General features: G+C 53.3%; 1 protein-coding gene across 2 annotated transcripts in view; it reads right to left on the reverse strand.

The window, feature by feature from the left end:
• AXL (AXL receptor tyrosine kinase) overlaps positions 1-14,416 on the reverse strand; it is a 68,926-nt gene that overhangs the window by 23,899 nt on the left and 30,611 nt on the right. Inside the window, exons 10-11 of one of the 2 annotated variants that reach the window (XM_032962876.2) lie at positions 4,797-4,938; positions 2,283-2,380 (exon numbers count right to left, since the gene is read on the reverse strand). In XM_032962876.2, the coding sequence (XP_032818767.2) occupies positions 2,283-2,380; positions 4,797-4,938 (240 nt within the window). Of the gene's footprint in view, positions 1-2,282; positions 2,381-4,796; positions 4,942-14,416 lie in introns of both variants that reach the window. The other variant, XM_032962875.2, reaches the window with a different exon arrangement.

Below are 14,416 nucleotides of genomic sequence, written 5' to 3' on the forward strand. Positions count from 1 at the left end.
TTTCCTGTTCTGCAATCCTCTGGGCTGCTTAGCGGCTTCGGGTGGGTTTTGGACAGAGGGGGGGGGGTTCACGGATCTCTACGTGATTCGCCAACCCTTGCCGGCAAACTCGGTGGATCGCAGGTGCGGCGGGCGCACGTTCACCGCCGGACCGGTGGGTCGATTTTGCGAGCGCTTGCACCGTGCCGGAGGGTCGCAAGGGCGGCGTGGTGGCGACTCGGACCAGCGTGGGCGAATTTGGCGAGATGTAAACATCGGGCCCCCAAACGCATTCCTCTGTCACAGATCAAGTTACAACAACTGCAATTTGCAAAATAAGTCTTCGGCCCCTTACCCCCCCCCCCTCTCTCCTGCCGCCCCCCCCACAAAAAAAATTATTTCCCCAAGGAAGGAGAAGAAAAATGTAGCGATAAAACATCTACATTGGACGCTGACTGTAACACGCGAAGGCGATTTTCGTTTGCTGTTCTGTTTATTTGTTTACCTGTGATTTACTTGGGACTAATTTGCCTCTGGGGTGGAGCGGTCGCGCAGTGGTTAGCGTGCCGCACTGTGAACCGGGCGCCGCAGTGGCGAGATGTTAACTACCCCCCCTGGTATACAGGCGGTCGTGGGTTCGATCCCGACCCCGATGTCTGTATATGTGGAATTTGCGTGTATCTCTCCCCGTGGTAGCGTGGATTTTTCTCCGGGTAGTCTGGTTTTTCCCTCCACATGTAGAAACATGTGTTTAGAGTATTTGGCTGCTACCAATTTCCACGTGATAAGCCACTTCTTCGTTGAGCTTTCATTTGTGGCCAGGTCACTTCTGAAAAAGAGCAATAAAGTCCAGTGGGATTTACCTGGTTCAGTTTAGATTCTCGGCCAAGGTTGAGTGACATCTGAACTGCTCCTGGTCCCTCCGCCCTTCCCCCACCACCTCTGTCCACCCAGCATTATAAACAGGTCCACCACAGTTGGGTCCGCCACAGTCAATTGACGGATTACGTGTGGTGGGATAAAGTGTGGGTTACCCCCGCTTCTTCCCCCCCCCCCCACGCCGAGTCGTTTAAGCCAGCGTTAGAAGAGCAGGCCAAGTACCCTCTTAGAGGAGGGCTTTCCGGAGCCCGCTCGCTCACAGCGGAAGCCCCTCACGGCACGAGCGGGCAACTGCAGGGCTGCCCCCTTTTACCCGTTTTGCCTCAATTACTTTGAGTAAATTGCATAGGGCGAGCGAGCGTTATTTCTGTCGAGGAGCTGATTGGGGGGTGGGGGGGTCAAAAATGTTTCTGTGCTGTCGCGCACGGTCACGGAGGAGAGGCATTCTGCTCGCGTCTCCCTTCTTGACGCCATATGGAAAGCGTTACGGAGACGTGGCTCCATTTCTTTCCTTGCCTTTTTTTCCCCTTCTTCTCCTTCTCCTCCTCTTCTCTTGTTAAAACAATTTTGGACTGCTATGAATGTAAACAGACGGAGCCCAGCTCTGGAAATCCCACGCACGCATTCACAGGGGGGCCCCCCCTGTGCGACTCTCGGCTCCAACTCTCGCATGAAGCTTTTAGGCGGTGGCGAGGGGGTGGATGGGGGGGTTGTGAAGATAACGCTCGCCGTGCTGCCTCACTGCCGCGGAGTTCAACGTTTGCGCGTTCAAATAGCGACTCGGTTGACACAGCGCGTCAAACCTGCCGCTACAGCAGCGGTTCTTAACCCTTGGGTCGTGCCCCCCAAAGCCTTTCGTGGGAATGTGGTGGGGGAGGCGGGGGGCGCAGGCTGCGGCATGGACACCGTGCAGGAAATATTACGAGCGTGCGCGGGGAAATGTCAGCGTTTATGCTGCGGTGGCAAACCACACACCGTAAACGTGAAACGCGTGCCTTGCTAGCACTGCATTGACTCGAGGCATGGACACGTGTGATCGCTCTACCCTGTGTGTGGCCTCTCTATTCATGTAGCTATGAATAAGGGACATTGCCCGAAACGTCGCCTATTACACATCATTCCTTTTAAGCCCACACGGTGTTATTGTTGCCGACCGCGTTGAGGGATTTACCACGTCATTAGTTTGGTCTTGCCGTGTGGGGCTCCGATGAATGTGTCGCAAGCGCGAGAATCTGTGTCGGCTGGCGGCCTCAATGGATGGCTCGTCAAATGGGTACATCACCGTGGCCTCGAGTAATCCAACGCGCACGTGCACTCCCTCGTGTAATCGCGCACATGCTCCTGCTTGAGCCAGCGCTGGCTGGCGCGCGCACGCACGTGGACGTTCAGCGCGCGTTCGTGCGAGTGTGTGCGTGCGTACGTACGCGTGTTGTCGATGGCGCGTCGTGAGTACGACTTCTTGGCTCGGTACGACACCATGGGCTCCTCCAGGGCACTGGGCGGTACCGTACGGAACGCTCGTCTGCGGTGGGCGGTGGGCAGTTGGGCGTGTGGGGTTGGTTGGTTGGTTGGCGATTGTCAGTTGGTGGTTGTCAGTTGGCGGTTGGTGGTTGGCAGTCGATGATTGGTAGTTGTCAGTTGGCGGTTGGTGGTGATCAGTTGGTGGTTGATGGTTGTCGGTGGGTGTTGGTAGATGTTGGTTAGCGGTTTGTGGTTGAGAGTTGATGGATGGTGGTTAATGGCGGGCGGTCAAAAGTTGTTGGTTGGCGGTTTATGTTTGGTAGTTTGTCGGTTGAGGGTTGTCGGAGAGTAGGAGAGGTGTGGGTAAGGGGGAGGACAGGGAAAACGTGGAGGAGAGGAAGGGGAGTTGGGGGTGAATACAGAGCAAAATAACATCAAGGCAGCGAGCTAAAGAAACCAGCAAAGAAACTTCACCTCCAGACTGAACGAGTAAAGCAAAAAAGCCATTCCATCTTTATTAAATCCGCTTTGAATAGCCAATATTCAAAGTAATCCACTTTGGTTTCTTGAGATCACTCTCATTTGTCTAACAGTGTGTTTTTAATAATAAACTGGCCGATGAAAGAGTGTTGTGAATGATGTTGTTCATAAGTCTCGCAAGCCTTACTTACGCGCGGCTTCTCGTTTAAGCCTCATCCATCCCAAGGCGCTTACTGTCATTTTTTCTGTTATGTCACGATGACCAAACGGCCAGCGCTCGCGAAGTCGCAATCAATGACAGACTAACCGCAACGATGGTCAGGTGTTAGCACGTGTTAATCCAAAAACACTTTCAAAAACTAAATATGGTTTATTGTCTATGCTCCACCTTAATGCTTTCACAGCGCACTATCGGTTTCATGTCACGAGACAGAGAACCCATTCGGAAATCTCGTGTGCGGGCAGCGCAACCCCATGTGTCTGGTATGCAACAGCTTTTCACGGAACAACTTCTGAAAGAGTCTTCAAGTGGCCTGTTTATCTTTAACACGGTAGAGGTTGCACCTTCCCACACACCCTGATATTAGATTGGTGCTTCCCACGTGGCGGTCAAACCGATGTTTCAATCTACCGATTGCACCGGGTACTCATTTGAGGCCGAGTCGACCTAGGGGGAAGGCCCGAGACTGGTTCAGGTCATTGTCAACGGCGTTGGTGGCCGCGAGCGGGAATCGAATTCAGGCCGCCGAGCTCTTCGTTCGACGCGCTAAACGTTGCGTTAACCCCCCCCCCCCCCTCCGCACGACGATGCTGCTCATCGCGTACTCTGCTCGTGTCTTCACCGTGCACGTGTTTGGCATTGACTAAGTCTAGACCCTCGTCGTAACTCACTCTCGCCGTGGTAACGGATAAACAAAGATTACGGAATCGCAAAGACGCCCCCCGTGCCCATTTCCGGCACAGCTGCCCCCCCCCTCCTTCCCCGCACGTGTGCAATTGTGCTGGGTGAAGGATTTGTTTTTTCTCCCTCCTGACAGTAATAACAAACAATTGAGCGCATTTGGTGACAGCAGTGGCATCCTAAAGAGCGCAGGCCTAGCACGAAGGAACTTGTTGTGTTTCACAAACACAGGCTGCAGCAAGGAGGGGGGGGGGCTACATTTGCTACGTGTCTACAGGGTGATGATAGTCCAGATGTCTTGTGATCCCCCCCCAAAAAAAAATGCATTGACCCCTAACAATTTTTGCTCCTTTGCATATTCATACATCTCTATTTTTTCTTCATAAGCCTTCCTTAAACATTTTATTAATTTTTAGAGAATTCAATGGGGGGGGGGGGTCCCAAGACATCTGGACAACCCTGTAGAGTAATCCCAAATATAGGACAAAAATATTGCGATGTAAATTTGTTTTTTATATATATCGAATTTGCGAAATTTGGACTGTGACACCAGCACACAATTGCTCTTCCACGCTGCACGTGACCTACGGATCGACTTCACCACGGTGTACCTTTATGGGTGGACAGAGGCGGAGGGATTTAAGAAAATCATCCATTGTTTCAACTATATATCAGGGTTGGAATATGTGAGCTATAAAGCTCTTTTTCACAGGTGTCCAGTTGGGGCGGGTCAGAACGTTACAACATAAACAAAAAAAAACACAATAGGAGTGCAAAGTATAGGAAAGGTAAACAAATCACTTTAAAAAATATATACAAATAAAACTAAACTGTTTTTGTCTTACCAGGCAAAGCCCACTGAGCTATTAGCTTCATTTTCTGAAGCGATCTGGTCACAGATGATAGCCCACGGAAGTGGCTTATCACGTGGAAATTTATAGCAGCCAAATTTAAGTATCTCCCTGCAAGAGACAAATAAAACACTCGCACACACACGTGACACACACACACACACCCACCCCACCCACAACAACATCATCATCACCATCAGCCTTGACAAATCCACTGCGGGATGACGGGCCTTGGTGAAACTCACCCGAAGGCGGTGTCCTTGCGGCGGCGAGCGGCGGCGAGGAACAGCGCGAGGAGGGCGAGCGCCGCCACCACGGCCAGCAGGCCGGCCACCAGCGGCGTCCAGTCCCAGTCGGCCCTCTCCGCCGCTCCCAGATTGGCACCCACTGCTGCGGCACAGCGACAAGAGCGCGGGCGCATTCACGTCAACGCAGGTGGCCGCGCGCGGATTGTTTTTGCTTTGTTATCAAACTCCAGGCATCGCAACGTGCCACGGCACGGCACGAAGCCTTCCCGTGCCGAACTATCTTTCCCTCCTGTCCCCCCCTCCCCACCCCCATACAGCCAACGCCTCCCCAAGTCACTGCGTTGCCCAGTGCCTGCGCGTGGGCCGATCTCGATGCTCCATTTCAACGGCGGCCGTTGCTTCTCGGGCTGCGTTTCCTCCTTTTGGCTGCCGCTCCGTCGTTAATCCATCGTTAGTCCACGTGGCCTGCACGAGCGCCAATTGCTTCTCTTAACAAAACAGAATTCGCGCCCTCTACCCACGTGCATGTATGTATGTACGATGGTGAACTTCTTTCGCACCGTATGTAGCCAACTGCGCCAATCAGAGGTGGGGGGAGGGGGGGGGTCAACAAACGAACACAAAAAAGCGTTCTCCGTGCAACACGGCCCGCCGGCGGCGGCTGCGGCGGCGCATTCACAATTCGAATCTAGCGGCCGCCCCCGGTCATCGCTGCGGAAAGAAAATACGCGTCATCCGCTGAACGACGGATGCTGAAGATCCCGTGGCGTCGCTCGACGTTGAGGATCCTGTGCCGCCGTCACGGTCCGAATTTGCAATTTTTTTTTTAAAGAAGGCCTGAAAATGTATTCAATTGGGATTACACGCAGCAGCCGCAGCAATCGTCACCCCCCGCCCACCCCCCCCCCCACTGACAGACTGATGCCCCCTCGCAGGCCACGTGCCGCACAGGGACAGCCGCCACTGGGGTGGGTGGGGGGTGGCCTTCTACTGTTCGAGGTGAGCTGCGATGTAAGGTGCTTTTGCTTTTGCCGAAGCCGTCAAAGCGCCGAATGAATGCAAAGATCGTCGCTATTATTGTGACGAGAATTGGACGACGTTGTCGCCACCGCGCCGTACTTTCGGCGCCGGAGAAAATAGTATGCAGCAACGAGGGGGGGGGGGGGGGGGGGTATGAAATCACGTGCGTCCGAACCCGACAACTTCACATTTTATGACTTAAAAATAATTATTGCTGCTGCTGTAGCTCAAGAGTTCCACATTGCTCACCCCACATCCCCCCCCGCCCGCCGCCCGCCGCGTATTCCACGCAAGGGCCACGTGTACGCGCCGTGTTACGGACGGGAGACAGCACGCGGCATCAACGTGTCAACCCAAGCTGGAAGCGAGCGCGCCCAGGCGATGCCAACTACCTTTTGGTGGCGAGCAGCGACTGCTGCTGCTGCTGCTGCTGTTGTTGATGTTTTGCGTAAAACTCTGCCCCAAATTGCCCCTTCGTCGTGGCGCGTAAAAGCCATTTTAGATTTTGAACGTGCCATGAAGAAGGGACGTTGCAGGCCGCGGCGGTGGTGTTACTGCCACGGAATGTCGGGTCGTTGTCGACTGCGCTCGTGCGTCGCTGCCAACGCAGAGGCGTCGTCGTCACCCAAACGGTTTGCTTCGAATGAGTATCTTGGTGCAATGGGGTGGTGCTGCTGGGTCAACTTCCCCCAGCGCCGGGGAGAGAGAGAGAGAGATGGCCGAGCAAAACGCAGAAGCGCGAGCCCACACCGCCATCTCCGTACACCACGGCGACCAAAACAGGTGCTCGCCAACAGCGTTGACACAAGCTAAGCAAATAAAAAAAAAGGAACTCTTTTGTTTTTCGCGCCGAGATGAATTCTATTAATAATATAGATAAGCAGACTGGTACGCGCAAAAAATTCTGCGCGAAATTTTTTTTTTCGTATCGTTTTCTACGCTTTGGTTGATAAAGACATAACACACGCGCTTGCTTGTTTAACCCAGCACGTGTGCGGGGTTTTTTTCATTTTTAACGGCAGATTTAGCCAAGTTTATTTACTTTGCGCATGCCAGGCGGCGGCTTTAAAATACAGTAAAACAAAACGAATCGTGAAAGCTTCTTTCATTGCGCGAGGCTGCGAAGTTTTTTTGAGTTGCATGGCAGTGGCGGTGGCGGTGGCGCATCCGGCAGTTTGGAGGCAAGGGTTGGTGGATCAAGCGGAGATTTTGGGACATTGCTGATACCGCTGCTACAGACACTGCCATCTCCTGGCGAGCTGGTCGCCAGGAGATGGCAGTGCAGCAAACGGGGGCCGTGCGCCTGTCTGTGTGGAGCTGGGCTTCGAGTGTTCGAGTGTTATCCCCTCGTGCGTGCGCGCGCTGTGTTGGGCTTCGCGGATATGTATGTTGAGCTTTCTCCCGCACCGTACATAGCCAACCGTGCTACTCAGCGGTGCGGGGGAAGGACAACAAACTTAAAGACAAAAACGCAATTGTGAAGAAATTAGTTTTCAACTCAGATTTATAAGGACATAGCTCCGGTGACTCTTAATATCGGAAGAGCGTTCCAGACGGCCGCAGAGGTGCATGGGAAAGCGCGCGATGCAATGGGCATCTTTGTTCGATGGTTTTCTCCGGGGGTTCTCCAATTTCCTCCCACGTGACGTCGTGGAATTCACGGGAAAACGTCCCGATGTAGCAGGACCCTCCTGAAGAGAGTCTTGGGACTCAGCGAGACTTTCTTGGATAAACAAAAGGGCGTGTTATAGGCTGCTGCGGCACTACGTTTCCGGGGTCAGCGAGGGGGCAGTGCAAAACAATCCGTCGTTGTACTGCGCTTCTGCGTTCCCACCTCGAGGCAAGTCCGCCTTCACCAACCGGCGTTGACCACCGCGGCGAGGTACAATCAAATTAACCCCACCGACCCCGTACGGCGTGGGGAACCCCTCATCCAGCAGTGGATTTATCAGCACGCTGTACACACACGTACAAAACTCACAGGCGGCATCGGGAACCACATCGGCGGCGACAGCCGGTTTACACAGCAGCAGCATCAGCAGCAGTGTCTGTAACAGTGGCAGCATCAGCAGGAGCAGCGTCTGTAGCAGCATCAGCAGTGTCTGTAGCAGCAGCAGTGTCTGTAGCAACAGCAGCATCAGCAGCAGCAGCAGCATCAGCAGCATCAGTGTCTGAGTAGACAGACAGCATCAGACTCCCACAAGTTTTCGCACTCCCCAGGAATGTAGCCGGTTGTGTTGTTCATGTCCCCGGTAATCGCTGTAATGCACCCCGACAGCGGTGGTAAACGCTGCAGGTCTCCACACCCGCGACAGGGGGGGGGCGGGGGGGGGGTAGTGGTCACGCAATTTTGGACAGCGATAAGGGAGCTTTTATTACCTCCTCTGAATGTGCAGCACTCGGCAAAATCCTGCCACCGTGCGTCTGTGCGTGTCTGTAACGACGACGATTCGGTTCTCGCGCAACGATGGCAACGGCGATAATTTCAGGAGCTCGGGGCCAATGTCGAGGTCTGCTGCGGCTGCTCGTCACGCACGAGGAGGGCTTCAGCAGAAAAGAGAGAGAGAGAGAGAGTTTGTGTCGCTTTGCTGATCCTACCCCTCCGTTGAAGGAGCACAGACTTCAGTGGGTTTACGACGCCGTCCATAGCATGGCCACAGTCACACAACTCTGGCTTGTGTCTTTAATGCATCTCTGTATGTCTCTATGAATCTCTACGCGTCTCTATGGGGGGAAGGGTTCTATGGGTCTCTATTTGTCTCAATGGGTTGACGATATGGTCCACAGCGTGGGTTGCATGGCCAGAGTCGCACTCATGTTTCTTGACTTTAATGTATCTTCATGGGTCTCTTCGTTTCTAAACTACTATTTACCATTTTTATTTTTTTACCAAGTAAAGCCCTCTCAGCTATAGAGCTCTTTTTCAGAAGCGACCTGGTAATCACAAACGATAGCTCAACGAAGTGGCTTATCACGTGGTAATGTATCGCAGACAAACTCTAAATATGCGATGTTGATTATAAATGTGGGGGGAAAAAACCAGAGGACCCGGTTGAAAAATCAACACGACCACGGGAAGAGAACATGAAAACTCCAAATATACAGGCGCGTCAGGGTCAGGATTGAACCCACGACCTCCTGTATACCAGGCGAGGTAGTCAACATCTCCCAGGGTCTGGGATCGAACCCACGACTTCCTGTATACAAGGCGAGGTAGTTAACATCTCGCCACCGTGGCGCCCCATACAATAAAACTTGCCGTACTCGTCTGGGATTGGCACTTACTGGGCAATTATCGTCTCGCCTCTCCGTGCCTCCGTCAGTTCAGAAGTCAAAGTCCCGTGTGGGCTGAGCTCTCTCTGCCTTCCACTCGGCTAAAATAACCGCACCCAATGCTAAACAACAGCAAAGAGGGCCCCCCCCCCTCCCTCCACCACCCTTGAGTAGTAGATGTTCTATCTCACAGGACTCTGCAGGTCAATGTGTCAATCGCTGTGGGCTGCGCTCTTTCAACGGAGGAGGAGAAATAGCAAAACTATAGGGTATATATAGAGATCCATTGAGACACAGAGGTAGCGAGATACATTAAAGACACAAGCCACAGGAGTGTGGCTGTGGTTGTGCAACCCAAGCTATGGACCGCATAGTAAACTCACTGTGGTCTGTGCTCCTTTAATGGAGGAGAAACAGCGACACGACACGAAGCTCTATGGTCGTGGCCAACGGCAGCAGCAGCAGCAGCAGACCTCGACGTTGGCATCTGTCTCCTGAACATTTCGCTTTCATACGCAGGAATATAAATTCAAAGTAAGAAAATAAATCAATCGAAATGCCCCGATTCGTTTCCATCCGACGTGCTGGAAGCCTCTTCCGGAACTCGATGAGCACATGGGGCGAAACGTCGGGCATCGTGCAGAACAACGTCTCCCACGGTGCGCCGGCGAAGGAGGGCGAAGGTCAAAAGAGATCTTTTGGATATCACTCGCCGCTGATGTTCACCATGGCCGGGAATCGAACCCAGGTGGCAGGGTTCATAGCAAAGTCGGTGGTCCACTAACCCCTGCGCCACCGCACCAAGATGATGCGAGCGGGTGAAAATGTTGAGAAGTGTACATCTGTACAATGTCGAACAAATTCATTAAAATGTAAATATTGCATCGCCTTGGCGTGGGCGACGAGATTTATCATGTTTGGCTTTGACTTCATAAAACAGCCACGTCCTTTACATTTCTCATGAAATATTGCCAGCCCCGAATACGCAACATTACCACATCCCCACAACCACAATACCCCACCACGCTTCTGTATCCTCAGCACCCCCCCCCACTAGCTTTTCCCCCGAACCTACCAAGGCTGCGTGGGGTGAGCCATCAAAATCACTCACGCAGCAGATGTTCCACAATGTCTAACGCTTTGCGAATACGGTCGAGAAAGCGTTGGTGCCTTAGCTCCGTCCATCTGTGTGTCTGTCCGTAATGGGGTGGTGGGGGTGGTGGGGGTGGTGGGGGCACCACAACTCTCTAGTCTTCTTCTTTCGTACGTCTGTTGATGCAGAGCAACAACCACAATTCCACATTCAGGTGGTCAAGCCCAGGCAACCGCATCAGGAGCAGTGAGTGGAGCGTAGAGCCACGATGTCTCCTTCGTATTTGTCGATCGGGGCATTGCGTCGTTATGCGTCGCATGGTCTTTTCTGGAAGACCACAGTTTTACATTTTCCGTTTGTGCATCATCAGGGTATCCACATCAACTGCTGCCGTGGTTTGTGCAGTGGATGCGGCTTAGGGTGGACCATGAGCTTCGTGGAAGATCAAACCCGGGGGATCTTAAGCATTTCTTCTTTCACAATGTGCTTGCGAGGTCTGTTGAACTCCATTCCGCTCTTCCAGGCTTGAAAATGCAGAAGAACAGCATCTTCTTCTGGAGCATGTTTCACGCAAACTCCCACGTGAAGATGCTCCAGTGCGAACGAAGCTTTTGGGCTGGAGTCGTGGCTCCCCCCCCCCCCCATCGGAGACCTCGCCACTTGTGAGAACCGGAGGACCGGCCCACCTGATGAAAGCATTAGGTTTAATCAGTTGCGCCAGTTCAACGGCCTGGCACAACCGTCTGAGAGCGTTGTGCAATATTCCACACGTATGCATGATTTTTCCTTAAAACTTGCTTTCTTCATCAGCTTATCGAGGCAAAAACCGGGCTCTGCGAAGGGAGCGGAGCTTTGATCTCAAAATGCGATGGAGAGAAACCGTGACGGCAGGAAGCCAAAAGCGCCCACGCTCCCTCCTCTCAAATACCGGGTGATCCACGGACAGATACCCCACTAAAATAACAGGGGGGGGGGGTGGGGGGGGATACCAAAGAACAACATTCTCTTTCAGAGCCTCCGCACGTTTCCCACCAATCTCATGCATGCGCTGGCTATGGAATGTCCATCTCTATAGGGTGGCTGGGCGATTGATTAGGTGAGCGGATGGATGGGTGATGAGTAGGTGAGTGGGCGGGTGAGTGGGGTGGATGAGTTGGTGATTAGGTGGGGTCGGTGAGTGGGTGCGTGTGTGGGTTAGTGGAACGGTGTATCAGCAATTTACCAACTCTCGGACACAGCTATTGCCTATCCAAATCACTTACAATTGCATCTCTAATCATTGTTCTTCAGTGGCCATTAAAGGAGAAGATCCCCCAACTATCTACATCTTGCCCTTACCCTCGAAATAATATTATCTGGCTCAGCTCTGGCTCCTCTCAGATGGGGGGGGGGGGGGGGTGTCTAGAAGGGCCCCCAAACAGCTTTGTGGTCCAAAGGGACATTTGGTTGTCCAGTGCCCTCCCCACAGCAGCCCTCTAGGGCTATCCCTGAATATTCATAACCCCGGCTTAGACTGTCAACATATTCATTCCGCCTCCTTTATGCTAGGGATATTCCATCGATCGCTTGGCATTGTGCTTGTTTGGGAGGTGACAGCTCAACAAAATGACTTATCGTGTGGATTCTAAATTTGGGGGGAAAAGCCGGGGGACCCGGAAAAAAAACCACGCAAACACGGGAAGAGAGACACGCAAACTCCAAATATACAGCAGGCATCATGATCGGAATCGAACTCACGACCTCCTGTATACCAGACGAGGTATTTAACATCTCGCCACCGTGCCACTCGAGTAACATTGGGATGTCTGGCCCATTCTATGAGTGAGAGTTTGGCTTCATGTGACGCAAAAAGATCAGGCATGCTCAGGGTGATCTGGTTGTAGGTGTATGTATGCATGTACATCCTCATGTGAATATGATAGGAGCGTGTCTGTGTACAAAAACGAGACAAAAACGATTGACAAATTATACTCCGAGTGCACTATCGGCGTCGTTGTTACAGGATGCGGAAATTTCCATTCATAGCTCTGCAGCCAGCGGTCTACACCACCCTGCGTTAGAGAATGGGCCCAGGAGGTAACGTCACAAAAAATGCGTTTCTTTATCTCTTTATGTTTTCCATTCACGGTGACGATCGCGCGTTTTCACCGTCCGGCAGTTTCATCCCCAAAAAAAATGTCAAACACGGACGAGTTTCCCTCTCCCACTCGTTTACGGGCCTGCGCTCACGCTTCTGTCCCGTGAGTGACCCAAGTGAGAATTTGTTTTGGTAACAATTTCTGCCGTGGACCGGCACGGGAAAGCACGGGAAACGTTCGGTCCCCTGCGTCGGCAACGCATCAGAAAGAACGCGAAGTCCGCCCTCAGAAAGGGACGTTCAGCTGGAAATCGAGCAGCGCACTCGGAAGATTGTTTCAGTGGAATTTCCCAAATTGCCGCAACGTCTGTCAAATTGACCGCTTTCGTGCGGCAGCACGCGGCGGCCGCGACGCGTTGTCGCGCGCGCGTGCGACGAATGCGCCTGTGGGTGTTCGGCGGCGGGGTGGGGGGTACGGCGAGCGGTGGCGCAGCGGTTAGCACTTCACAGGTGCTACTCGCGAACAGCACTTGCCCGAAAAGTCTGTTAAGGCTACACCGGGGGACCTTTTTGTGTGTGCGAGCACCTATTACGGCCCCGCCAATGATATCATTTTGTTTGTCTTTGGCGGGGAAGAGGGGCGGGGGTTAGACAGATCCGAGGTCGTGTCCGTGGTCGTCGTGGAGAGAAGGAGAAACGAGAGCCACGTCACCGCGGTAATCTCCAGGAAGCTGCTCTCACGCTTCGCGTTACGCGGGTATCGGTCCGACTCTCATGATCGTCCTCCGCCCTCCGCTGTCTTTCGTCGTGAACGTCGTTTGCTCGCCTCTCCCAGTGGTGCAGGTGGTTCACACTCTGCACCAGAGCACTCATTTGTGGCCGAGTCATCAATCATCTCAGAGGATTGCCGCCCAAGATCAGTTCGTTTGGATCTCGCTCGCCACTTCCGCAAGCCGCGCGCCACCTTTCACCGCGTTCGTTTGTGTGCAGTGCGCAATCTGCACTCAACAAGGGCTGGGCGCTCCTGCGCATGTGAAAGTTCACGGACTTTCAAGACGGCAGAGCGATGCATCTCACTGCTGGGAAGGGGCGGGGGGATGTGGGGGGAGCCCCCAGGGTAACGTGGGCGTTGGAAAGTCTCCAGACAACAACTTAAAGCTTCCACCCCCCTCCCCCCCCCCTTTGTGTTTACGATAGTCACAGCCCACGGGCGGAGGACAAACGACTCACAGAAACAACATCTCAGAGGCGTGGAAATGAATTCCTCGCTCCACGTCACGCGTTGGCGTCGCCGCGAAGCCAAACGCAGCTGCTCGTCGGGCGGACTGCTCCAATTACACAGCCGGCTGATGAATTGCGAATTGCAGTCCAGTGGACTGCGCACCACGGCACCACCACCACCAACCCACGCGTAGCCCCCCCCCCGTCACCAAACCCAACCACCCACGCTCTGGGTTAAGTGGAATTTTTTTGTTTGGCGTAAGTCAGCGTTGAATTTGGATTTATATCTTTTAATTTTTCGTCCCAACCATTTGCAAATTTGCGAGTATGCGTAGGCGAGACGCACGCACACGATGGCGCGCGGTGGCGTGATCATCTACGGATTCTACGGCAACGCAATCAATCGTAGTGGCGCATGGCAGGGCACGCACCCTGCCGATGAGCTCAAAGAATGGCGAAACGCGCCAGCGTCTCCCACGTCCAGATGGGGTGCTGGTGCTTCCACTTCGTTGTGGGCCGGTCCAGCCTCAATAGGTGCTCGCTGACTAGTTAATCTGTCTGTCGCTTCAGACGCGGTCTTCAAGTTGCAGACTTTAAAGATTGTTTAACTTCGTTGTCTTTTCTCATTGTCCAACATTTCGATCAGTGCGTCGGAGCGGGTTGGCGGGCAATACCACGGCAAGTGAAACCGCGTACAGTATCTAAGGCAGCGTATAGACCATTACATTTTCAGCTCGCCGACTCACCACAGCATTACGTTGTCAATTTGGCCGCCTGCTCGTCGAAGGCAGACGTCACCTAATTTCTGGGTTTGCGGGCAACGGGTGCGACTGGGAGGGGGGGGTCCAGGGTGTTTCCACGGCACGGCTTCATGATGCATACCCATCCAGTGAGATCATCACGGGCGGAGACACGATTCGGATACAAACACAC

This window comes from Petromyzon marinus, chromosome 29 (genome assembly GCF_048934315.1).
Source record: "Petromyzon marinus isolate PM22_M1 ecotype Great Lakes invasive population chromosome 29, UKy_Petmar_22M1.pri1.0, whole genome shotgun sequence".
Lineage (NCBI taxonomy): Eukaryota > Metazoa > Chordata > Hyperoartia > Petromyzontiformes > Petromyzontidae > Petromyzon > Petromyzon marinus.